The 23,073-nt window shown below is 51.2% G+C and overlaps 1 protein-coding gene across 8 annotated transcripts in view; it reads left to right on the plus strand.

The window, feature by feature from the left end:
* Positions 1-1,971: 1,971 nt before the first annotated feature.
* LRP4 (LDL receptor related protein 4) overlaps positions 1,972-23,073 on the plus strand; it is a 52,073-nt gene continuing 30,971 nt past the window's right edge. For 3 of the 8 annotated variants that reach the window (XM_082340098.1, XM_082340099.1, XM_082340101.1), the window contains exons 1-13: positions 1,975-2,270; positions 14,860-15,006; positions 16,162-16,278; positions 16,723-16,836; positions 17,184-17,300; positions 17,633-17,761; positions 17,998-18,117; positions 18,520-18,645; positions 19,258-19,383; positions 19,573-19,707; positions 20,056-20,181; positions 20,501-20,731; positions 21,598-21,754. In XM_082340098.1, the coding sequence (XP_082196224.1) occupies positions 2,219-2,270; positions 14,860-15,006; positions 16,162-16,278; positions 16,723-16,836; positions 17,184-17,300; positions 17,633-17,761; positions 17,998-18,117; positions 18,520-18,645; positions 19,258-19,383; positions 19,573-19,707; positions 20,056-20,181; positions 20,501-20,731; positions 21,598-21,754 (1,697 nt within the window). In that variant the 5' untranslated portion in view covers positions 1,975-2,218. Of the gene's footprint in view, positions 2,271-14,859; positions 15,007-16,161; positions 16,279-16,722; positions 16,837-17,183; positions 17,301-17,632; positions 17,762-17,997; positions 18,118-18,519; positions 18,646-19,257; positions 19,384-19,572; positions 19,708-20,055; positions 20,182-20,500; positions 20,732-21,597; positions 21,755-23,073 lie in introns of all 8 variants that reach the window. The other 5 variants (XR_014231207.1, XM_082340104.1, XM_082340102.1 and 2 more) reach the window with 3 other exon arrangements.

A 23,073-nucleotide genomic window follows, 5' to 3' on the forward strand; every position in this document is an offset into this window, starting at 1 on the left:
CAGAACTGTGCTGAACCATGGAGGAGGAGGACTCGGGATGCACACAGAAAATTCAGTCTCTTGAGCCTGAGTCAGACAGGGACAGCCAGCTTCCCTGTTCCTCCTCAATCCCAGAAAAAACAACACAAATCATGCCTTCTGGAAAGGAACCTGTCTTTTGAATACAGAGCAGAAACTGTTTATAAATTCTTAATCCCCTGACATTGAAAGTATGGTGACCGCCTGTTCTGGATTTTTTGGGGCAAATGTATTCATTATACCACATGTCCTTAGTTTTCACTGTGGGGAAAAAAAATGGTCTCCAGAATCATAAGGTCTTCCTCAACAGGTCAAAAAGCAAGTCTTCGTAAGCAACGTATATTGAAACCTTGAGACCGACGAAGGCTGCATCAAAAACGTTGTGGGGAGGAGGGATTGAGAACCAGCCTCTACTTTTTCACCCTTTTCTCCTTGGATTTTAGGCTAAGATGACATAGGCCTTAAAGGTTGACTTTTTCCTAGCAGTAAGATCAAGTAAACCTGACCTGACTCGACTGCCGCCTTCAGTCAGCAAAAAGAACTACATACACAGAAAATGCCTCATGGTATTTGTTACCATGGTGATGTTAGTTCAACATTTCATCTGCATAAAAATTTTAGGCAAAACAGAATAGAGAAATACTGGCTAAGAAGCAGTTAACAACGCATTTTTTTCCTTGCTATTGCAAAGTTAATGTTAGCTTTGGTCAAAGATGGTAATTTGAAGTGAAAGCCTTTGAAAAATTGCAGACAAGCGAGGATGAAATGGCAACCAATCCATTGGAGAAATCTCCCAATATCCTCTTTGCACTGTAACAAATTACTCTCCCCTCAGCTAACATGGCGCATTTGGGGCTTCCTCACTCTATTTACTAGTGAGAAGAAAGTGGTTTAACAAAATTGCAGATGATCCAAAGCCAGAAACTGTTGGCATACCAGCTCGGAGGGAAAAGCGATATACAGGACCCTAAGGAAGTTGGGGGCTTGGACAAAAGTATCAGGACAAGATTCAACCTAGAAAATGGCAGGTGGTAACAAAATTAATCCATGTTATTAATATGCACTGGGGAGAGGCGTAGGCCACAAAGCTAAGACAAGAGAGGAATTTATAACTTTATGTACTAACCCAAAAGTTAAATATTGCTAGAAGGCCCTAGAGACTGAAGCTGGGAGGAGGCTGAGGTCTCTGAGAGAATACAACTGCAAGCGAGGGCTTACTTCCTTACCCCCTTCCTTTCTTGCCAGGATCTGAAAGTCAAAGAAGGTGAAGAGGCTAACTACGCTGATTTACAAAGACAGCGAGGAGGAACTACGTCTGGGCCAATTCTGGACGTCTGAGCTGGGGCGACAGGGCCCAGACAACCACCTCAGGAAATGAATAAACGAAAAGGGGAGGTCGTAGAATTATTTAGCTCTAGAACAACGCTGCCTAGGCGGGGGTGGGGGGGAGGGGTGGAGAAAATCTCAGGAAAGGAATTTTGACAGTGAGAACGCTAGTTAAGACACAGCACTCCAGGCCCCCTGATGTCCCTTGTTTGATGTCCATAAAGACCGAGAGGATTATGCATTAGCAAGCCTTGTGTATTCTGAGACATCAATAAAGTCTGGACTTGGGGCCGGTAGGGGGGCCGGGGTCACGTCCAGGCGACTTGGGTCAGCCTGGGTGCACCTCTCTGGCACAGAACTAGAGTGAGGGGGATCCGAGAGTTGCCGCTAGGATAAAACCTTTTTTAAGTTAAGGACTTTAAAGCAGTAGTACTGGCGACAGTGAGGGGGGGGGGGCTCTCTTGAGGGCTAGGAACGTGGGGGCGGCTTGAAGAGAAGCTGGGCCAGCGCTGCAGGCGCCGGCGGGTGGGGTCCGGGGACCGGGGGGCGGGGGCCGAGGGCGGAAAGGGGCCGGGCCGGCGCTGGGGGCGGGACCAGGCGTGGTGGCCGTGGCGGGGGCTGCGGCGCTGGGGGCGGGGCGGGGCGGCCCGGCCCGGGACACCCCCTCCCGATCCACTGGTGGGGCGGCTTCGGCTTCGGCAGCAGTGGAGGCGGCAGCGGCCGGAGGTCGACTTGCGGGGTGCGCCCGCCACCGTGGACCGGGACGCTTCCCCTAGGGGACCCTCCGTCGACACCCTCCGCCGCGCCGTCCCGCAGGAGCCGGCGGGACCCCCGGCCGGCAGGGAGCGCCGGCGGCGGCGGCGGCGGCGGCACCATGAGGCGGCCGTGGGGCGCGCTGCTGCTTGGCGCCCTGCTCTGCGCACACGGTAAGCGGCGCCGCCGCGCCCACGCCGACCGGCCCAGCGGGAAAGTTTTTCCCTGGGTCCGTCCGCTGCAGGACTCACCTCCCGAGGGCGGGACGGCGCAGGCTGGGGCCTGGGACCCCTCGCCCTCACTCCAAGCAGCAGCCCGGAGATTGTGTTCCAGGGAGGGGACCGGGAGCTCCCCCAACTCCTCCAGTCCGAGACGGGGCAGCGGTGGAGGAGCTCCCCGGGCTCGGGTCTGGGCCAGGCTGGGGGGAAGATCCGAGGCGCTCGCCCGCCTTTCCTCGCTGCTCTTTGAAGAGCTGGGGTGCTTCCCTTTTCAGGTTTAGACAGGGTCTCTGTGTCCTTGGTGCGAATGAATGTGGGCGAAGAAAGGGAGGCGGGGAAGGATGGTCGCTAAACCATAAATTGTAAATAGTCCTCCTTCCAGGGACTGGGGGTCTCGGGCGGATTGCGGAGAGGCTCCAGAGGAATCTGAATACTTGAGCTCTGGGGATTCCTCCACTCGAGGAACAGTTCCTCGGACTCCGAACCATGCTCCCGCCGAGGGTCCTTGGGCACTGCCTGCTCGCAGCATCTTCACTTAGTGGTGTTTTGGGTTCCCTCTCCTGGTTGTGACCAATCAGCTTCCTGCCCTGGATCCTTCCCGGAGGGGGGGAGGGGGAAGCAGGGTTGGAAAAGGGGCAGAGGAGGGACATAGGGAAGAAACTGCTGGAAGGCTCCCGCAGATCCGCCCTGGCCGGGATAGCTGGGCGGGTATCGCCGAACCTCAGAAGGCAGCCTCCCGGCCCGCGCGGTGGCCCTCGGGGAAGCTGGAGGGATGGCAGCAGGACTGCTGCTTCATCTGCTCCTTATTAATAACTTGTTTGGTGCCGGTACGCAACTGGTGTGTGTGATTAGGGCTCCAATGGAATCTGTTTCTCCGCAACCGGCTAGGACCGTGGGTGCACCCCGTGATTTAGCAGCTGCCTCTAGTTTGTGCCCAAAGATCAAAGAACTTTGATCTTTGAATCCCAACCCTATTCACCCACCGCTGTTCAGCCGGGGGAGATCCGAATCTTCCCATTCTCCCCGCTGCCGGGATGAGGCGGTGGGGTTCAGAATAATGGGGTCTGTAGACCACGGCCTTGCGCCAATTCTGTAACGTAAAGGGAGCTCGTGTGGAAATAGTGCAGATTTCGGAACTTGCCTGGCAGGGCGTGGAGATGCCTGAGCACTTGTTTTAAAGGTGTTTACCTCCCAAATCCAAAACAGAGTTCTCTTGTCTGTTATTTAAACTACCCGTGGGTTTTAAATGACTTTTTCCATGCCCACTCTAACCCGACCGAGCTCTTAACTCTTCCTCTCGGAGTAGTAGCCCGGCCGACCCACGTTCCTCTTTGCACTGTGCTCTCCCCCTCCCGAGCTCTCTCCTAGAAGGTTATTTGCAGCCTCTCTGGCGTGTCGGGACAGCGGCCCTACTGGGGTAGGAATGTAGCTGCTCTTCCCACCGCATGGGCCCCTTAAAGGGACAGCTATGCTTTTTGGGGGCTTTTCCCCTTCGGGCTGCAAGGGAAGAGGATGGAACTTTCCTCTCGGCCCCCTGGAGGAAGTTTTGAAAAAGATCAAGGGAAATGGCAGGGCACTGAAAAAAAAAAGGGGGGGGCTAAAACGGATACCAACAAAGCCAGAGAGGAGATTGTCGCCTTCTGCCCTAGGGAAAGGGGAGCTGGAAGGTTCCGGGCTGAGACTGGCCAAGAGGATCTTTATCGCTCCAGAGCTGTCAAAATTGCCTACACTACATCTGCATTGAGAACGGGGGGTAGAAAATTGTGTATATTTTATGCTTCATAGAAGAAGGATGGGAGGGTTCTGGGTAACTATTTGGGTTCTTTTTAAGGACAAAATATTTAATGGAAACTTCTAAGCATGGGAGGCTTTCTGTGCATGTGAATAAGGACACTCCGTGGCACCAAGATCTAAACTTCGCCTGGCCTGATACTGAGCCATCCTCAGAGGCTTGGAGGGGACAGATTCATGGTTCATCAACCAGTGAGACGGAGCAGTCGCTCAACCAAAAATATCACCCCAAGGATCCCGCACTATGTTCCAGGGGCTCAGGGAGAAGACAGTGTGTCATAGTAGATCAGTTAGGCAGATCTGACCTCTGCTAGGAATGAATTCAAGACAATAAGATATAAGGTGCTTATTTGGATGCTGCTAGTACTTGGGGCTTTTCCTAGAGCCTGTGGGTTTGGCCTGAGCCTATATAATACTCCAACCTTAAAGATTTTGGAAGGGAACCTGATTGCTGGTAATAGCCCTGGGTATCTTCCTGTTGAGGGTTGACGTGAGGCCTCAGACAATCCACCACCATTTGAAGAGTGGAAACCACGTTTGTCTTGGAGATCTCTTCCAGGTAAGCTTTGGTAGATAGAGGGTTATTTCTGAGGATGAGTGCAGATGAGTGGAGCTGAGACTGGTTTCTTTTCCATCTGGTGTTGTCATGGAGCTTGGTTGACCTTGTCCCTGATCTTACTGGACTTGTGAATGATGCTTGGCTTGTCACTGACTTTGGATTTCCTCTTCTGTCCCCTGTTGCATATCAGATAACATCTTTGGGACTGGCACATGGTATTAAGAATGACAGGTGCAAGGGAACTGAGTATGGCCATGTCTGATACAGAGCACGTTGGGCATGTCCATTTTCTGGTCCAGCAGAGAACACAGGAAATCACAGAGGACAGGATATTTTACAGGTCCTTCTCATTCTTTCTACGGATTGACTGCTAATCTTGATCCCTAAGAAGAAGGAACATGGGAGAGACTGGCTATGTCGCTTCTCCTTTGAAGAGAAGATTGATCCTAGGGGCTTCCAAAATAGGAACAGAATTTTGGAGACTACTTTAAAAAGTTGTCTTGTCTTTTTTTGTGATTGGACACATCTCATAATTTCAAGACAGTTCCATGCCCATGGCCGACTAGGTCTGTTAGCCTGTTCCAGCCACAGTCTCTACATTCCTTGACGCAGTTTAGCCATGAGTTTTGTCACAGTTGCCTGGACATAGGGCATCTGGCCCCAGACTGTGTCTGGATTACCATCTCAACTTCAGCATTGGAAGACCTTTTCTCCTTCTCAGCCTGGTGAGATTCAATATCCCAGGAAAGACTTCATGCCAACTGGTTGGCTGGCAGAGCCAGGCTTTGGCCCTATAAATAGCTCTGATGAATGCCTGTACTTGCATCTCTCCTTCCAGCTTCGAGCTGACAGGGTCAGTTCCTTCTCCCCAGCACACTCAGGAGCATTCCCTAAACTGGGCTCTGCACCCATTCATTTGTTCATTCATTCCCCAGACACACATTTGTCAAGTGCTAATCTAATCACTGCATACATAGCTCTTTGATCAAGAAGCAGAGGCAGGCCTGGGTTTGCATCTTGGCTTCGCCACATCTTTGTGACCCTGTACAAAACACTTTATCACCCTGAACTTCGGGGTTCATATCTGTAAGTGGGGGGCGGGGGTGGAGTAGTAATAAATTATCATGTGAGGGTCTTGTAAAAATTAAATGAAATAATAGTATGTTCAAACCATTCAACACAGAATCTGACAACTACTCTGTTACCATAGGTCTGGATAAATGTTAGTTGTTTGTTAGCATGCTTGCAGAAGTGGATTAGAGACGGTTCTCGCCTTTGGACTACGGGAACCAGACAACCGTAGTTATACTACAGTGTCATGTGCTAAAATGGAGGCTCAGCCCTTCATTCATTTCAGCTGGTTTTTTGCTTTCTTTTTTTTTAAAGATCTTGCCCTTTCTTTTCCCCCTTGAAAACCTAATGAAACCTAAGCATATTTCCCTCTTGTCCACACTTCAAAAAAGAGATCTATTAAGCGATACCATGAGTCTAGGGGGCCCACTCTGCCTTAGTTCTCCTGGGAGAGGGCCTGGGATATGGCGCTTTCCTCTGAGAGCTTCCCTGTTAAAAGCCCTGTGGTCAGGGATGCAGCCAGGCATCTCACCCTAAGGGTGCTGTGACCCGGGGTGAGAGGTGCTGGCTGAGGTCTCTTGTAGCTGGAACAGTTTAGAATTCCAAGCTCTCCCTCCCACTGGCCTGGGAAAGGAGTCAGGCCCCAGAGCTCATAAGATAGTAATTGCCCCAATTTGGGGGCCGGGCGTTGTGGAGCTGCCTTCCTTCATGACTACTGTCTTCAATCAGGAATCCTGTCAGCGTGCAAGGATAATTGATTCAGGTCCCAAGCCCACGACTCGCTCCTCCCTCCCCCCCGCCAGCCCTCAGCTCCTCCACCCCCAAGTTTGACCCCTGTTGTCTCTTTGTTTCTTCCATTTAAGTTGGTGCCAGAGATGTGATGGTTGTTTTGGGGGCTGCGGAAAGTTGACCATAACCAAGAGCAGCCGTTCAAAAGAGCTGATTCTCTAGCTTTCCTGGCTGTCGTTTGACTCCATTTTCTGTTCTGCATTTTTGATTTAGCAAGAAGCAAACATCCTTGGTGCCCTTGGGCACCTCTTACGCCCTTCTGAGCAAACTTTATTCTTTCACGGCACGTAGGCATTCCCATCCTTGCTCACAGCTGAGTGGATTGCCTGCAACCTTCCCTAATGCTCTGCTCCCCTGCCCATTCAGGTTAGAGTGAGAAGGGGAAGGGCGCTGCCTGAGCCCCAGCTGGGAAAAGCCTTGCCCAGGACTCGGGACTCGCTGCAAGCCCGGACATGGCCTACAGGAGCTCCCCCCTCACCTCTGTGCTGAGCCAGGGAGGATCAGAGTTGCGAGCAAAGCCGGAAACAAAAGACTGGGAGCAAACCTCCCATCTGGCTGAGAGGCAGCACAAAGGTGCTGCTGCATAATTTATCACCGGAGGTTTTCTGGGGCCGGGAAGCTCCTGGCTCCAGGCAGCACCTTTTTGGAGGAGAGGGTCCCTCCCCCTGTCCCATCTGGGTGTAGGGCCAGGCAGGTACAGATTAGGGTATTGGGAGAAACACCTGATCAGCACGTGAAATAAAGAAGCTTTGAGGTTGGAAGCACCTCCAGCGATCTCTCCTTGCTCAGCAGCTCCACTTCCTGCCTGGCCTGCAGGGCAGGGGTGGGGGGGAAATGCTCCAAATGTTCCCTTCGTTGGCCCCAGCCTTGGGAACCCGACTGTCACCGTGGCATGGATGAGGACAAGAGATAGTTTCTCTGTTGGGGACTACAGCCTTCTGGAAACCAAATACAGATGCCAGGTTCTAATATCCATAAGCCTAGCAAATGAGAAAGGGGAGTTCCCTCCTTTTTCCACTCCCCTGCCACACTCACTGGCAGTTTAAACGAGCAATTTCAACCACAGGTTCAGAGAAGCAGTAAAAGTGAATGACTTTAAAATATACTTCCCCCAAATGAGAATTTCTGCTCCTCTGGGAGTGATCTCTGGTGACCATTTTTGCCCAACAAGCTGGGAACATGTGGTCTAAAAATTACAAATGTATTTCTGGGGCATTTAACATTTGTGAATCTTTTGCTGTATTGCTGGCACTCAAAGTGTTAGCGTGTTTTATCACATTTACTCCTCACCGTATCCTTATAAGGTAGGTTCTGTTAGATTCCTGTCTTACAGATGGGAAACTAAGGCTTAGGCCATTTGCTGTCACACAGCTAGTGAGTAACTGACCTAGGATTTGAACCCAGAGCCTAAGCTGTTAACTCTCTAATCCATACTACCTCTTAGAATAGAATCTTTTGTATCTAAGCTATACCAGAAGGTCTTGGTCGGGACTGTCTGTATTTTATCTTAGATTGCCCTCTCCTCTGTGTTTTCAGTCTTCATCTTCTCAGGGAATCCCAATGCATAAAGAATTACCTTTCAGGTGCTTTTTGATGGAGTGAGGCTTAAAAAAGCTCCCAGAAGGGGAGATATGGTTTGTTGCTCCCTGAAGCCACGTGTTACTCTGTGGACCTTGGGTTTTGAGATGTAAGGGGAGAGGAAAGCAGTACTTTGAGCAGCCCCTCAGAGAGCACAGCCACATTCAATCCCTGTTGGATTTGTGAAACTGTTGACTAAGCTTCTAAGCAGGGTAAGAAGCCTGTATGGCGACGCAGCTACATTACTGGGTTGAGAGAGAGGTCACAGATGAAGATGATGGAGTTAATGACAGCAACAACAACAAAAATAATAGCTGCTTATGTATTATGTATAATAGCTACTTTATATGTATTATTTCATTTAAACCTCCCAGCAACCTTATGAAATAGGTACTGTTATTACCCCCGATTCACAAAAAAGGAAACTAATCCATTTCTAAATTGCTCTGTAATTTAGGTTCTAAATGCTCTTTTCTATATTTGCCTCCTAGGAATTGGTTGATGATAAATTAGGTAAGAGTAAAGGATACCATGTACTTCAAGCTCCCCCAGAGAAGGGCAGTAAAGCAGGACTCTTGCCACAAGACTCTCTCCCACCTCTTCCTGTGGTCACTCATGCCACCAACTTAACCCATGGGAACAGCACTGCAGCTTGGCGCACAGTTGGATTTTTAGACATCTCAAGCCCTGAAATATTAAGGCTTAATCATGGGGTGGATGGATAAGACAGTCTGGGTGAGTCAAATTCTATAATAGCAATAGTAGGTGCTACCATTTATCAAGAGCTTAGTATATGCCAGGCATTATGCTAAGGGCTTTTTATGAATTAAGTAATTCAATTCTCATAACATCCATGGGAGGTAGGGGCTCTTATTATCCCAATTTTCCAGATGAAAAACTAAGGTATAAAGAGATTATACGTGGTCCGATGGCCAGGAATTAGCTTAGTTTTGTTTCCATGTTCTTAACATTATGCTCTTCTGCCTCATAACTTTGGAAGCTGACCATTAAGGACTTCTTTTCTGTGTTTAAAACTGGCAAGAGAAGGCTGACCTTGTTGGGACCAATAATCATGTGTCTTATGATATCACTTTTGAGAGGGCCCGCTAGGAGAAGACTTTATCAGATAGATGTTCAAACCAGGTAAGACTGGCCTCTAGGGATCTAGGGACAGAAATAAGGAGAGTCACGGCATGTCAGTATCGCAGCTTGATAATACAGCCAGTGAAAGGAACTCTTGTTGGAGAAAAGAGTGAACTTAAGCTGGATAGAACTAGGAAGCCACCTTAAAAAGAAGATTCCTGTTTTCTTGATTATAGGGTAGGTAGGAAATAACCACTTTCATTTTTCATATTCTGGGCTTCTCTTTTCCTATGACTCCCAACTGTCATAAGATTCTAATGGAATGTGTCATTCATTCATTTTACAAACTTGTATTGATCATCACTACATACCAATCATTGAACTGTGCACTGAATACAAATACAAAGCTCTATATCATACAGTTCCAACCATCGAGAGGCTTCTGGTCTAGTAAGTGAACAATGGTCCCACAGTGGGCTAAATGCTACCGTAAGAGGAGATACCAAGGGCCTCTGGGGCACACAGCAGGGGCTTTCAATTCAGCTGAGGCTTTGTGGGTCCAGGTGGGGCAGCATCAGGAAAGGGTTCATGTCCTGGCCTCCTTCTACTGCCAGCCATTTACCTTGTTTGGTATTGGTGCCAATGTTTTCTGTGCAAGCTCTGTCCTCTCAAACAGTGGCTGTATAGCTACCCGAGTCTCTCCAGACTGCAGGTATCTCTTGGGTGAGACTAGATCCATTTCCATGTGGCTTTTGGCTGCCACCCCTTTCAGTTATGTCAGTCTTGTCTCGCTGCATGGGCTTCCCTTTCAGTGAGAGACGCTTACTGAGTAAGCTGCCCAAGGAGCTGAAATCAGTGGATTGGTCCCTTGATTGGCCTGGATGTAGTTCAGAGTCATTCCAAATAACTTATCCTCATTAAATAAGGTTTATATCTTCACCGTTGCTGCCAGTTGTTAGGAGAAGAGAAGAGAGCTTTGGTATGTTGTGAAAAAAAAATCCTTCACTTATATGAGTGATGATTCCTCCCTTCCCCATTGTAATCCCTTCCACGTTGGGGTAGCTGTCATATCCCAACACTCACAGAACACCCCTTAAGCCTTCTCATTTCTGGTTCAACTTGAAAAAGCTGATCTGTAGCTGTGTATAGTCACTGTACACCTTGGGCCTCCAAGTGACAGGTGTGGTCCACCTTGAGCTGAGCTTTCTATGGGGTAGTCGGGAGCAGTGCCTCTCTTTTTTTTTTTTTTTTTTTTTTTTGCCTGTGCCTCGTGGCTTGCGGGATTTTGGTTCCCTGACCAGGGATCGAATCCGGGCCCTCGGCAGTGAGAGCACAGAGTCCTAACCACAGGACAGCCAGGGAATTCCCAGCAGTGCCTCTCTAACTTGAGTGTGCATCAGTGGGAAGCTTTATGGAAAGTCCAGATTCTGAGATCATATTAAGAGAAGAATATTGGTCTAAGGGTCCGAATGGGGCTGCCATCCTGGCTCTCCTACTCACCCCATGACCTTGGCCAAAGTAGGTGATCTTACCAATTAAATGGGTAGTACTGTAATGATTAAATGAGAATGCAAGTGTGTATGCACAAGTAGCTTGCAAACTGTCAAGAAAAACTGCAAAACATAATCATTTGTTGTCTAAAGCCCTGCCCTTTTCTGGACCAACACAGTACCGAGGCACTCTTTCAGAGGACTAGGGTTCCATACTCTCCTTGCTTCACTACTTTACCTTAGGGCAAGGGAAATTGGTCCTTAGCCTCAGCAGTAGCCAGAAGGAGAGGTCACTGCTTGAGATCCATAAACTCACTGCACATTTGCCAATCCAGAATGCAGAAAGAAGGACCCAAAAATCCCAGTATTATAAATCCCCTGTTTTGATCTCAGGGTATTGGAAATTCTCATGATAGCAATACCACTTATTAAGAGGCAGTATTCATGAAGAGATTAAGAGCAGAGGATCTGGAATTGACCTGCCTGTGTGTGAATGCTGACTCCAACCCTTAGTATCTGTGTGACCTGTCAACAGACTTCCCCTCCCTGTGTCTCAGTGTCCTCAACTGTAAGGTGGTGATAATAATAACAGTGCCACTTCCCAGGGTTGTTGAGAGCATTCAATGATGTGGCATAAGAAAAGCACTTAGAAAAGTATTTGGAGGGCACATGGTAAGTACTCAGTAAATGATGGCTGTATTTTTATGAAGCTTTTGCTGTGTGCCAGCCCTGCGCTAAGCAGTCTACATGGATTATTTAATTTAATCTTTACAAAACCCTTTGCAGTAGAACTGTTGTTATTCCCATTTTATGGATGAGGAAACTGAGACTCAGAGGCATTAACTAACTTGCTCAAAGTTGTAGAGTTAGTGTAGAACCAGGACTTGAACTCCAGCCTCTCTGACTCAAGAATCTGTGTTCTCTCACATATTACACTGTGTCTGGTAGTGTAAGCAGATGGGCGTTTCCCTGCTTTCCTTCTGAAGAAAGCAGTGAGAAGGTGGTCAGATGGCTGAGATTTTGGTTAACCTCCCAGGAAGGCCCTCTGAGCACATTACCATGTATCCTAAAAGCTGGATAACTTGATGATCAGGGATAGTGAACACTTTGGAAGGAGGTCTTTTCCATGTTGATTGCATTAGGTTGAAGGTTCCATGCCCTTTGAGGCCACTGTAGCTTGCAGTGCAGCTGGCAAATAGCTTTCAAGGCCAGAAGCACAGCTGAGTGTTCTAACCGAACACTTCTTAAAATGAAGACCGCGTTTTGCCACCCGCAGTCATTTGTATCCTTTCTTCACTCACCATTCTTTTAGTTAAAAAGGGTTAAAAGCTGTCCTTTATGATCACAGCCAGGACTTGAGTGAAAAGGCAGAATTCCACCTCCCAGGGTCCCAGAGGGGCAGCAGTTGTCCAGAAAGGCTGGGGTTTGGAGTATAATGTGTCTGTTTACTGTATGAACACCCAAGCCAAGAGTTTGCCTGTCGCCGGCTGCCTGACCTTCAGATGTTGCTCTGACATGCAGGAAGTCGTGACTCTTCAGCAACTAACTTGATGCCCACTGGATGGAATGCTTTGTTCCTGAAGTCTGCAGGGGAAACTCAGGACTTCTGCTATCACTCAGCCAAAAGTGGGGCAGGGGGAGGCTAAAAAAAACCCTGAAGGCTCCTCTTTTACCTTCTGGATTCCTTTTGACTTGCATGCAGCCTAAAATGCTGCTGTCCTTGACCTCCTGCTCCTGGTACTCAGGTTCTTAAAATCAAGGCCTTTCAGAAAAAGCTAGCCCCCAAATCCTCATGCCCGCACACCCCCAGCGTGCATTTGTGGAGCATCCTTGGTGTTCCCAGGCAGGAGGTTAGCCTCTTTCACATTTATCTTCATGTCCAGCCCTTGTGGCTTTTTTTACACACAAGGAAACAGGCTAAGGGGCTACGGGATTCGTACAAGGTGGCACAGCTGGTCAGTGGGACCCAGCTCTGTCCGCTCCAGGTCCAGTGTTTCCTCCTCCTCTCCCCCCAGTGCCCCCTCTTCCTCTCCATTCTTGTCACCCCCTTACCCTGATCTCCTCCTTGGTGCGGCCCCGCTCCCTGCTGTGCGTGGCTAGCAGCATTTCTCAACCTCCATTGACATTTTAGGCTGGATAACTTCTTTGTTGTGGGTGCCTGTCCTGTACATTGTAGGATATTTAGCAGCATCTGTGGCCTTTATCCTCTAGATGCTGCCAGTACCACCAGTCACAACCAAAAATGTCATCATGCATTGCCAAATGCCCCCCAATCTTCAACTGAGGCCAGTCTTCAATGAAGGAGAAAAATCATCCCTCATTGGGATGATTTTTAGCATTATTCTTAGCCTTATTCTTCCTCTTCACTATTCTTCCCCGTGAAAGAGATCAGCGTCTTGGTGGTGAGCCCCATGGCATGGAGTCCTCTGGAATACTTAGTCATTGCTCTTTCATCCCAGCCAGAGGTCCCTAAAGCAGCGCCTTTAGCTGTGATGAGCTGGTCAAACTTACAAAAGTTCCTCAGGCTCTGGTGCCCAGGGTCTGAGTGAAAAAAGCCCTCATCCCTTCTCAGTGCTCTCAGAACAGGCCCAGGAGGATGGGGCTGGGTCTTCAGTGCTTCCCTGGGAAGAATCCTCTGTCCTGTACTTGCAGAGAGATCTGGAGAGACAGGAGTGCTGGGCTTGGAGTAGGGCCTTCCTATGAGGTATGGAGATGCTGCTCCTTTCAGATGGATTCCCGCGGCTTCTGCAGGAAATCCTGCATCTTTTCTAGGGCAGCTGATTCCCTTTGGAAGGGGAGGGCAAGGCCTCAGTTGAAGATTGGGTGAAAGCTGTGGTCCTTCACTCCAGAAATGTACACTTTGCCTGTAGTTTCAGGGGTTCACAGATCCCAAAGGTTGGCCGTCCCTCCCATCCATTTGCAGGTTAGGGACCGGCCCCTGCTTTATGCTTACACTTATCCTTGGGGTGAAGTGGAGACGGAGGGGTCTAGGGCTCCCCCGTTGCTTTTGGTGGGAATAACAGTCCACCCTTTCATTCTGGGCCCTAAACCCTAAGCTGGCCCGAGTAATACAATGCAAGGTGAGGATGTAGTCAAGGAGATGAGCCGAGAGAGAAGCTGGGCCCTGTAAATAGGAAAGGAAGCGGGATGGCAATACGGGAGCTGACTCCTTCCCCGTTCCAGCCCAGGCTGAGGGCAGGGCCCAGCTGAGGGGAGGAAAGGGAGAAGAAAGCAAGCGGAGGAGATGAGCAAGGGAGAGGTGACCCCCTTCTTTCCCAGCTGCAGCAGCCCAGCGGGTTAGATGAATGCTGGGAGGGGGGAGAGTGACCCTGGCAGAACGCTTTGTTCCAGCTGAGGCTGGAGCGGGGGCACCGAGCCATTCACACGCCATCCCAGGGCATCCTGCTGGGCACGCTGGGGAGGGGGCACAGCAGCCGGTCATGGGACTTGGCCAGGCAGATAGCTGGATGCTCAATAGGGAAGCCAGCAGCGTGCTGCGGAGGCTGCGGGAGGGGCTGCTTCTGCCATCCTTCCTCCAGGCTGTGGCCGGTCCCGCAGACCGGAAGGCCCTGACTGGTCCCAGTCGCCCTGCCCTGAGGCAGCCTGGGTTCCCGGTCCTGCTTCTCCTGGTCACCCTCCTTAAAGCGAGTTCTGACTCGGGGACTCACAGCAGGGCCTGCTGCTCCCTGCTCCCTCGTGTGATTTCTTATCCCTAAAGGGGCTCCAGCATTTTAATTCCCCTCTTATTTCTTGTTCTCCCTGACCAATGTCCTGGTCCTGGGTAGAGGCAAAAGCATCCATAACTCCACCTAGTTTTGGAGGGAAGGATATGGAAACCTTTCTACATCGCCCATGCTGTCCCTGGCTCCCCTTCCTCAAGACCACCAGCCCTCTAGGTGGCATCATTTGTCCCTGGGCCTTTGGTGGGGGGTGTGCAAAAAAACCCTGTCATAGAGGGGATACTGGACTGTTTGTGAGCCCAAAGTCAGAGGGTATCTTCTTGACCATTTGTGCCTTGGAGGAGGAGGAAGGCACGATTCCATGGTCCACACCTCCCTGCAGCATCACTGTGGCCTCCTGGGTGACGGTGCTCCTAGACTTGGCTCCTCTACCTTGCCCCCCTAGAATGGGCTTTGGTTGGGTGGGAGCTGAGCCCTCACTGGTTCCTCTTCCCTCTGCCCAGGCCTAGCCAGCAGCCCCGAGTGTGCTTGTGGTCGGAGCCACTTCACGTGTGCGGTCAGTGCCCTCGGCGAGTGTACCTGCATCCCCGCCCAGTGGCAATGTGATGGAGACAACGACTGCGGAGACCACAGCGATGAGGACGGATGTAGTAAGAACCTCCCCACGGGACGATGGGAAGTGGTAGAAGGTGTGAGGGAGCAAGGACAGGTGTGATGGTGTGTTCTGTGCATCAGCTGTGTCAGACTCAGAGTTGGACTCTCTCGAGGGTGACAGGTATTAACAGATGGGTGGTTTCTTCACAGTATATATGGCTTCAGCCCTCCCGTATTGCCCATATTTCCATGCACGTGTGGCCAATAAAACAAACTTTGAAACAAGTACAGGAGAAAACATTTGAAGTTACAGGTGGTCTCTTTAATTAAATAGATCTCTCTGTATTTATGTGAATATGTATACCTGTATTGCATATCTGTGCATTTTAAAATGTGCATGCTATACGTGGATGCCGAGTATTTCTGTGTTTCTTATGTTGGTATTCTGTGTAATCACACCTTTTCAAATAACATAAACTTTGTAAGAAATCACATATTCTCATTAAATCTCCCCTTTCCCCTAGTGTAGTAACATGCACAACAGGCTAGGGTATCCTGTCTTGGATATGTAGTAATATTACTCCTGAGCCAGTTACTTGTCTGGATTCAGGGGTGCAGTCTCCACCCTGCAGCACCTATATCTGAGGGAGGCTAATTAGTCTCATAAGAGTGAAGCTACAACCTGGACCTTATTAACCCTAACCAGTTTAGCTAATTGTGATGATGGTAAATGGCTCACTTTCATGTAGCACTTTTGAGGTCTCAAAAGACCTCGCTGAGTCAATAATAATTATCCCCATTGTACAGTCAAAGAACCTGTAGCTCAGAGAGGGTAACTGGCTTGTGTGATAAGTGATGAGTTCTCGAACTTGAAATTGAGCCCAGGTGTGTCAATCATCACTTAATAAGAGGAAATGGGGAAAAATACTTTTGTTTGTCCTTTCATGTTTTCCTTAACTGCTTTCCTAGTGGTTTTGAGCTCCTTGGGCTCTTCTGCCTTCTGAATCCCTGACCACCACTCCCTGAGAAAACTCTGGCTTCTTAACTGCTGTTTCTGCTTGGTTCTCCATCCGCTGGGGGCAGGCGTAGGAGTCTGTGAGGAAGGACTGTAATTCAGACAGGGAGTCAGGAAAGGATTTCTGGCCCGGTTGAGCCTGCCTGAGTAAGTGCACCAGACTGACACTCGTTTCCCTTCTTTTGCCGGGACTCAGTGCTCCCCACCTGCTCCCCTCTTGACTTCCACTGTGACAATGGCAAGTGCATCCGCCGCTCCTGGGTGTGCGACGGAGACAACGACTGTGAGGACGACTCGGATGAGCAGGACTGTCGTGAGTGCTGGCGGGGCTGGGCAGGTTCCATCAATTTTCAATCAGAGAATGATGCCCCAGGGACTTCTCTGGCAGTCCAGAAGTAGATACTTGGCCTTCCAATGCAGGGGGTACAGGTTCAATCCCTGGTGGGAGAGCTAAGATCCCACATGCCTCGCGGCCAAAAAACCAAAACATAAAACAGAAGCAGTATTGTAACAAATTCAATAAGACTTAAAAAAAAAAGAGAGAAAGAAAAAGAAAATGATGCTCCAGCCCGTGGTCTTTGGCTCTTGTCCTCCCACCTCTTCTCTTGGTCAGATAAGCCCCCGGAGACAGCCACCTCCTAGGCTCCCTTAGGAAGCATCAGAGCTGCTTTGGCTGCTCTGCTCTGCCAGGCTTTCTGCTGGGCTCCCAGGCGCTGACCCCACTGCCTGTAGCGGCCTGACCGCTCTGTGCCCACAGCCCCGCGGGAGTGTGAGGAAGACGAGTTCCCCTGCCAGAACGGCTACTGCATCCGGAGCCTGTGGCACTGCGACGGTGACAATGACTGTGGTGACAACAGCGATGAGCAGTGTGGTGAGCGGTGCTCCGGGGAGGCAGGCGGGGTGGCTGGTGGATGGCATGGCCACGGGGGGAAAGAGCAGCAGGGGCTCTGGCACTGCCCGAACCTTGAACCGCCCTGGTGCCTGGAGGAGAGCAGGAGGGGCAGAGCAGCCAGACGCCCCAGGAACCACAGAATAGGAGCCTGAGGCCCAATCTCTCCAGGGCTGCGGCTTTCCCCTCGGGAGTCTGCCCCGAATCTGTGGTGTCTTGCAGGGCCTGGGTCAGACTCCCAGGGGCAGTGAAGATGGGAGTCAGGGAGGATTGCAGGAGGGTTGCCGGTGGGGCTCCTGCAGGATTGCTGTCCCATTGCGTCCCCCCAGACATGCGCAAGTGCTCCGACAAGGAATTCCGCTGCAGTGATGGAAGCTGTATCGCTGAGCACTGGTACTGCGATGGTGACACCGACTGCAAAGATGGCTCTGACGAGGAGAGCTGTCGTGAGTGGCCCCAGAACTCAGGCTCTTGGGCTGGGATGAGGCAGAGAGCTCCATCCCATGGGCTGAGGGCCAGGCTGAGGAGTGCATGAACAGTGGGCAAGGAGGGTGGGTTCTTAAGAAGCGGCTCCTCCTAGGTTGAGCCAGGGAGGGAACAGGTTCCCCAGGTGGGAAGGGAGGTCTCCCTTTGGTCCACCAGAATATGGGAGTCTATAAGGGCCATCCCAAATGAAAGCTGGTTTCTTTATCTGAGCATCTTGCTCAGAGGAGTCAGGGCCCCTCTCCTCTGTCCAGGACTGAGTGTATTCCCCTCCCCGCCCCTGCCCTCCTTCCAGCCTCGGCAGTACCAGTGCCCCCCTGCAACCTGGAGGAGTTCCAGTGTGCCTACGGCCGCTGCATCCTCGATATCTACCACTGCGATGGCGATGATGACTGCGGAGACTGGTCGGACGAGTCTGACTGCTGTGAGTGCTCTGGCCAGCTGGGTGGGGGAGGGGAGGCCAGGCTGGGAGGAACTCCTGGGGTAGCAAGGCACAGGTGCCGCCTGGGTCAGGAGCTCAGGGGACAAGCTTTTGGATTCCCTGGTCCCTACTGAGCAAAGATGGAAGAGCCTGGGGGCTGGGGCTGGGGCTTTCTGGTCTGCCATGGGACACTGGGTGCAGGGACTAGCTAGAGACAGAAGCCTATCGTGTTTCCGCAGCCTCCCACCAGCCCTGCCGCTCTGGGGAGTTCATGTGTGACAGTGGCCTGTGCATAAACGCAGGCTGGCGCTGTGATGGCGACGCGGACTGTGATGACCAGTCTGATGAGCGCAACTGCAGTGAGTGGGGGGCGGTGCCAACGGTCCGGGCTGGAAGTAGAGAGAGGCCACCACCGGTGAAGCTTGAAGACAGTTAGGACAGGACCACCATGTGCAGTCGTGTAGGTTGGGCATGGCCCAGAGGTGCTAGGTGCAAAGGATGCCAGTCCCACAGTAGACATATCTTCCATAATTCTATAGATTTATATAGTCATCATGGCAGTTTTCCAGCAGATGGCAGTAAAGTGTCTTGAGGAAAAGGCACCTTTTTCCAATTCCCACAGAGATGCCGTATAGACCAGCTGTGACACTGGTGTCAAGAAGAGTGGCGTGGGTGCTGGCATAAAGTGCATTTTGGGGTGGCAGGGTGGTGCTTCGGGCTGAAGTGGGGCCAGGCTTTCATTAGACCTTTGCTTTGCCCAGCCACCTCAATATGTACGGCGGAACAGTTCCGCTGTCGGTCAGGCCGCTGCGTCCGTCTGTCCTGGCGTTGTGATGGGGAGGACGACTGTGCGGACAACAGCGATGAAGAGAACTGTGAAAACACAGGTAGAGTCTCCCAGGGGTACCCCAGGCCCGTTAACCCATAGGTGGGTTGGAGGATAGGGGTGGGAAGCGGGTGTTACTGCTGCCTTTCCAGTTGGGCCAAGGTGATGCTTTAGTCAGATCTTGCCCATGGCCTGGATTTTTCCTGCTCTTCTCTGTTACCAGTGTCAAATCCAGGTGCATCTGTTGACCTGCAGCCTCATGGCCTGGAACACAGTATCAGGGCTGGGAGTTTCAATGGCCTCTCACATTCTAACTCACACATGGCCGCTGCCTGGTGCTCTGGCCTCGTAAGCAAGGACTGCTCTCTGGCTGACAGCCCCCATGCCCCCTCCCCTAGCCACACCGGTGCCGGACACATGGATGTGCTCTCTCATTCTGTCCCACACCCCTCACCATCCCGCTGCGGTGTCCTGGGGAGAAAACACATGCAGACATTCAGCCAGCCCTGTCTGAGCTGTTTCCTGCCTTGGACCCCGACCCTCCCACCTTGAGTCTCATCTGTCTCCAGCTCACCCTAGAAAATGACAGGCTCCCATCCTTTTGTTGACCCAAGCCCTGCCCTGATGTGACCTGGGTCTCCCTCCCTCCCCATTTTCCTCCTTCCCTCTCCAGGAAGCCCCCACTGTGCCTCGGACCAGTTCCTGTGTTGGAATGGGCGCTGCATCGGGCAGAGGAAGCTGTGCAATGGGGTCAATGACTGTGGGGACAGCAGCGACGAAAGCCCACAGCAGAGCTGCCGTGAGTGTCCCCCCGGGCGCGCCCACCCGTGGTTTGTGGCTGAGCCCCGCCCATACGCTTCAAAGAGAAGCCTCCCCAGTGACTCTTGCAGCCTCAGGAGCTGTTCTTCGTGGTCCAGGTGGAATGCCAAGTTGGCTGTCTGGGGGAGGATTCTGGGCTCAACTCCCATCTCTGGCTTGGCTGGCACAGGGCCCCGGACGGGTGAGGAGAACTGCAATGTTAACAACGGTGGCTGCACCCAGAAGTGCCAGACGGTGCGAGGGGCAGTGCAGTGTACCTGCCACACAGGCTACCGGCTCATCGAGGACGGACGCACGTGCCAGGGTGAGCTGGGGCCTGGGTGGGAGCAGGGCCAGGCAGCTGTGTTTCCGATGGGTCAGGCATTTGATGGGTGTAACCTCATATCATGATCACAATAGCCCTGGAGGTAGGGATTGTTATCCCTCCCATTTCAAAGGTGGGGGAACGGAAGCTCAGAGAGGTGAGTTAGCAGAGTTGGGATTCCAGCCCAGCTCGGAGTGAACTCGAAGCCCTTGACCACTTGTTATATAGTCTTCCCACTAGGCCTGGAAAGTAGATGGGTATGTGGGCAGGGAAGCAGCTCGTCAGCTGGGCAGTTGGGGTGGGAGGATGGCAGAACAGAGATCTCCTGACCACGTTCCGTCCTCACAGATGTGAATGAATGTGCCGAGGAGGGGTACTGTAGCCAGGGCTGCACCAACAGCGAGGGGGCTTTCCAGTGCTGGTGCGAAGCAGGCTACGAACTCCGGCCTGACCGGCGCAGCTGCAAGGCTCTGGGTAAGGGGTGTTGGCGTTTGGCTGGGTGGGCAGAGGACTGAGCCTGGCAGCCAGGTGCTCCGGTGCTTGGAGATTTGCCGAGAGTTAGCTGTTTCCATCACAGTAAAATGGAGCTATGAATTGCATCCTGAGCCCCAAGCAAAACCCCGCTGGGGTGGGATGTGTACTTTGCAGGCTCCCACCCTTCTAGCGCTGATGCTAACAGCTTGGGACGTGCCCTAGCGGGCTAGGGGCCCCCTGGAGCTGGGGGTGCACGCTGGTGGTTGCCAGGGGCAGCTCTGGAGCCCGGCGGGGGCCCCATTTCTATGCCACGTCCCAGGGCCGGAGCCGGTGCTACTGTTCGCCAACCGCATCGACATCCGGCAGGTGCTGCCGCACCGCTCTGAGTACACACTGCTGCTCAACAACCTGGAGAACGCCATCGCCCTCGACTTCCACCACCGGCGTGAGCTTGTCTTCTGGTCCGATGTCACCCTGGACCGGATCCTCCGCGCCAACCTCAATGGCAGCAATGTGGAAGAGGTTGTGTCTACAGGGCTCGAGAGCCCAGGTAGGGAACGAGGCCCCGTGGGGAGGGGCAGGGCCACACCACATGCAGAGCCATCGAGGAAGGAACAGGCGAGTGGCTACAAACCTTAGGCAGCGGAACATCTTCTCGCAGTGAAATCTTGGATGGAACTCTAATATGGAAAACATTCATTAGTCTACATTCATTTTATAGGTTCAGGTTTATAACATTTGCTGGTTGTAAAGCAAACATGAGCTCAATCAGTGAGAGTAATGAGACCGTTTTGATGAATGTAACCATCTGAAATCAGAGATTTATGGATGACTGTTAAAATTCTCTATCAGCCTTGCATCCAATTTAATTCTGACTTCTGTTTTGATTGCTTAGTATTAGGAATATTCCGATCAACCCAGATAAATCTATCCAAATGTTTGCAGATTAGAAAAACAGTAGCTCACTTTGCAATCTCAGGCCATTCTACAAGCAAGGGAAGTGGGTTAGAATTTGGTATTGAGCATTTTTGACTCAAATGCTTATGGAACTTCTGATGTTCCTCTGCGAACCCCTGAGCCACAATTTGTAAACCCCTGGGCCAGTGCAGTCGGGGACCCTGGGTGTGGGTCAAGGAGCCAGGATTCGTGAAGTGGAATGTGATTGGCTGCGAGGAGGAAATGCATGACTTTGGACAGTTACTTGACTTCTCTGTGCCTCAGTATCTTCACCTTCATGGGGATTATAGTACCTAGCTCACACAGTTGTTGTGATGATTAAATGAGTTAGTGTGTGTAACATGGTTAGAAGAGTATCTGGCCCAAGAAACGGCTTCGTGTAAGAGCTGCCCTTGTTTCTATGGCACAGAGGATCCTGGGCTGAACCCCTGACTATTTTCCATGGCCTCTTTCCACCAGGGGGCCTGGCTGTGGATTGGGTCCATGACAAACTCTACTGGACCGACTCGGGGACATCAAGGATTGAGGTGGCTAACCTGGACGGGGCCCACCGGAAGGTGCTGCTGTGGCAGAACCTTGAGAAGCCCAGGGCCATTGCCTTGCACCCCATGGAGGGGTGAGTGAGCTGTGGCTCAAGCTTCCAGGTTCCTCATGCAACCTCCAGGGACAGTTCCCCCGCCACCTGGGCCAGACTTTATTGGTAGGGGGTGGGGTGGGGGGCGGGCATCCTCACAGTGTGACGTTAATAGCCTTGGCTGTGCACTCAGACACACCTGGATTTACAGCTCTTCAGTAATTGGCTGTATGGCCTTGGGCTAATGAATCTCTCTATGCCTCCATTTTACTCATTTCTAAACTGGTGATCAAAAAATATACCTACCTCACAGCTGTGTGAAGATTAGAGCTTAAATGAGATGATGCATTTTAAATGGCATAACACGCATTACATAAGTGGTAGATGTTTAGTATTTTTGTTATTAGTTCATAGGGTTGAGCTAATTAATAAAAATTAATAGGGACTTCCCTGGTGTCGCAGTGGTTAAGAATCCGCCTCTCAATGCAGGGGACACGGGTTCCATCCCTGGTCAGGGAACTAGATCCCACATGCATGCCGCAACTAAGAGTTTGCCTGCCACAACTAAGGAGCCCACCGGCTGCAACTAAAAAAAAAGCGCATGTGCTGCAACTAAAGGAGCTGGCGAGCCGCAACTAAGACCCGGCGCAACCAAAAAAATAAATAAATAAATAAATCATAATAAAATAAATTAAAACAAAAACCTGGCAAAGTTGAATGGCAAGAAGCTGGCATTACTTTAAAAATAAAATAAAATAAAAATTAATAATTTTATTATTAGAAGAAAGGTCTCCTGAAGTGGAAGTTCTTAGCCTCTGGCTTTTGAAAATTAAATGCAGGGACTTCCCTGGTAGTCCAGTGGCAAAGAATCCGCCTTCCAATGCAGGGGACGCACGTTCGATCCCTGGTCGGGGAACTGAGATCCCACGTGCTGCGGGGCAGCCAAGCCTGCGCGCCACAGCTACTGAGCTTGTGCGCCTCAACTAGAGAGCCCACGTGCCACAAACTACAGAGCCCACGCGCTCTGGAGCCCATGTGCCCTGGAGCCTGTGCGCCACCACTAGAGAAGAGAAAACCTGCACACCACAACTAGGGAGAAGCCCTATGCGCCCAAACGAGCACCACAACGAAGCCTCCCGTGTGCCGCAACGAAGACCCCACACAGCCAAATGAATAAATATTAAAAAAAAAAATTGAAGTGCAGTCAGTCAAGGGGGGTGTCCTCTAAGATCCTACAGTTGTAGGTCAGCTGTTTTAGAAACACAGCGTGTGTCTGTGTGCGCACGCGTGCACGTGTGTGAAATTACAAAAGGCGGTGGTAGACATTGTGACAAAGAAGAAAGTGCTTGTCCTAAGTCGTA

The sequence above is a fragment of the Balaenoptera borealis genome, assembly GCF_965194805.1.
Source record: "Balaenoptera borealis genome assembly, chromosome: 11".
NCBI classification, from domain to species: domain Eukaryota; kingdom Metazoa; phylum Chordata; class Mammalia; order Artiodactyla; family Balaenopteridae; genus Balaenoptera; species Balaenoptera borealis.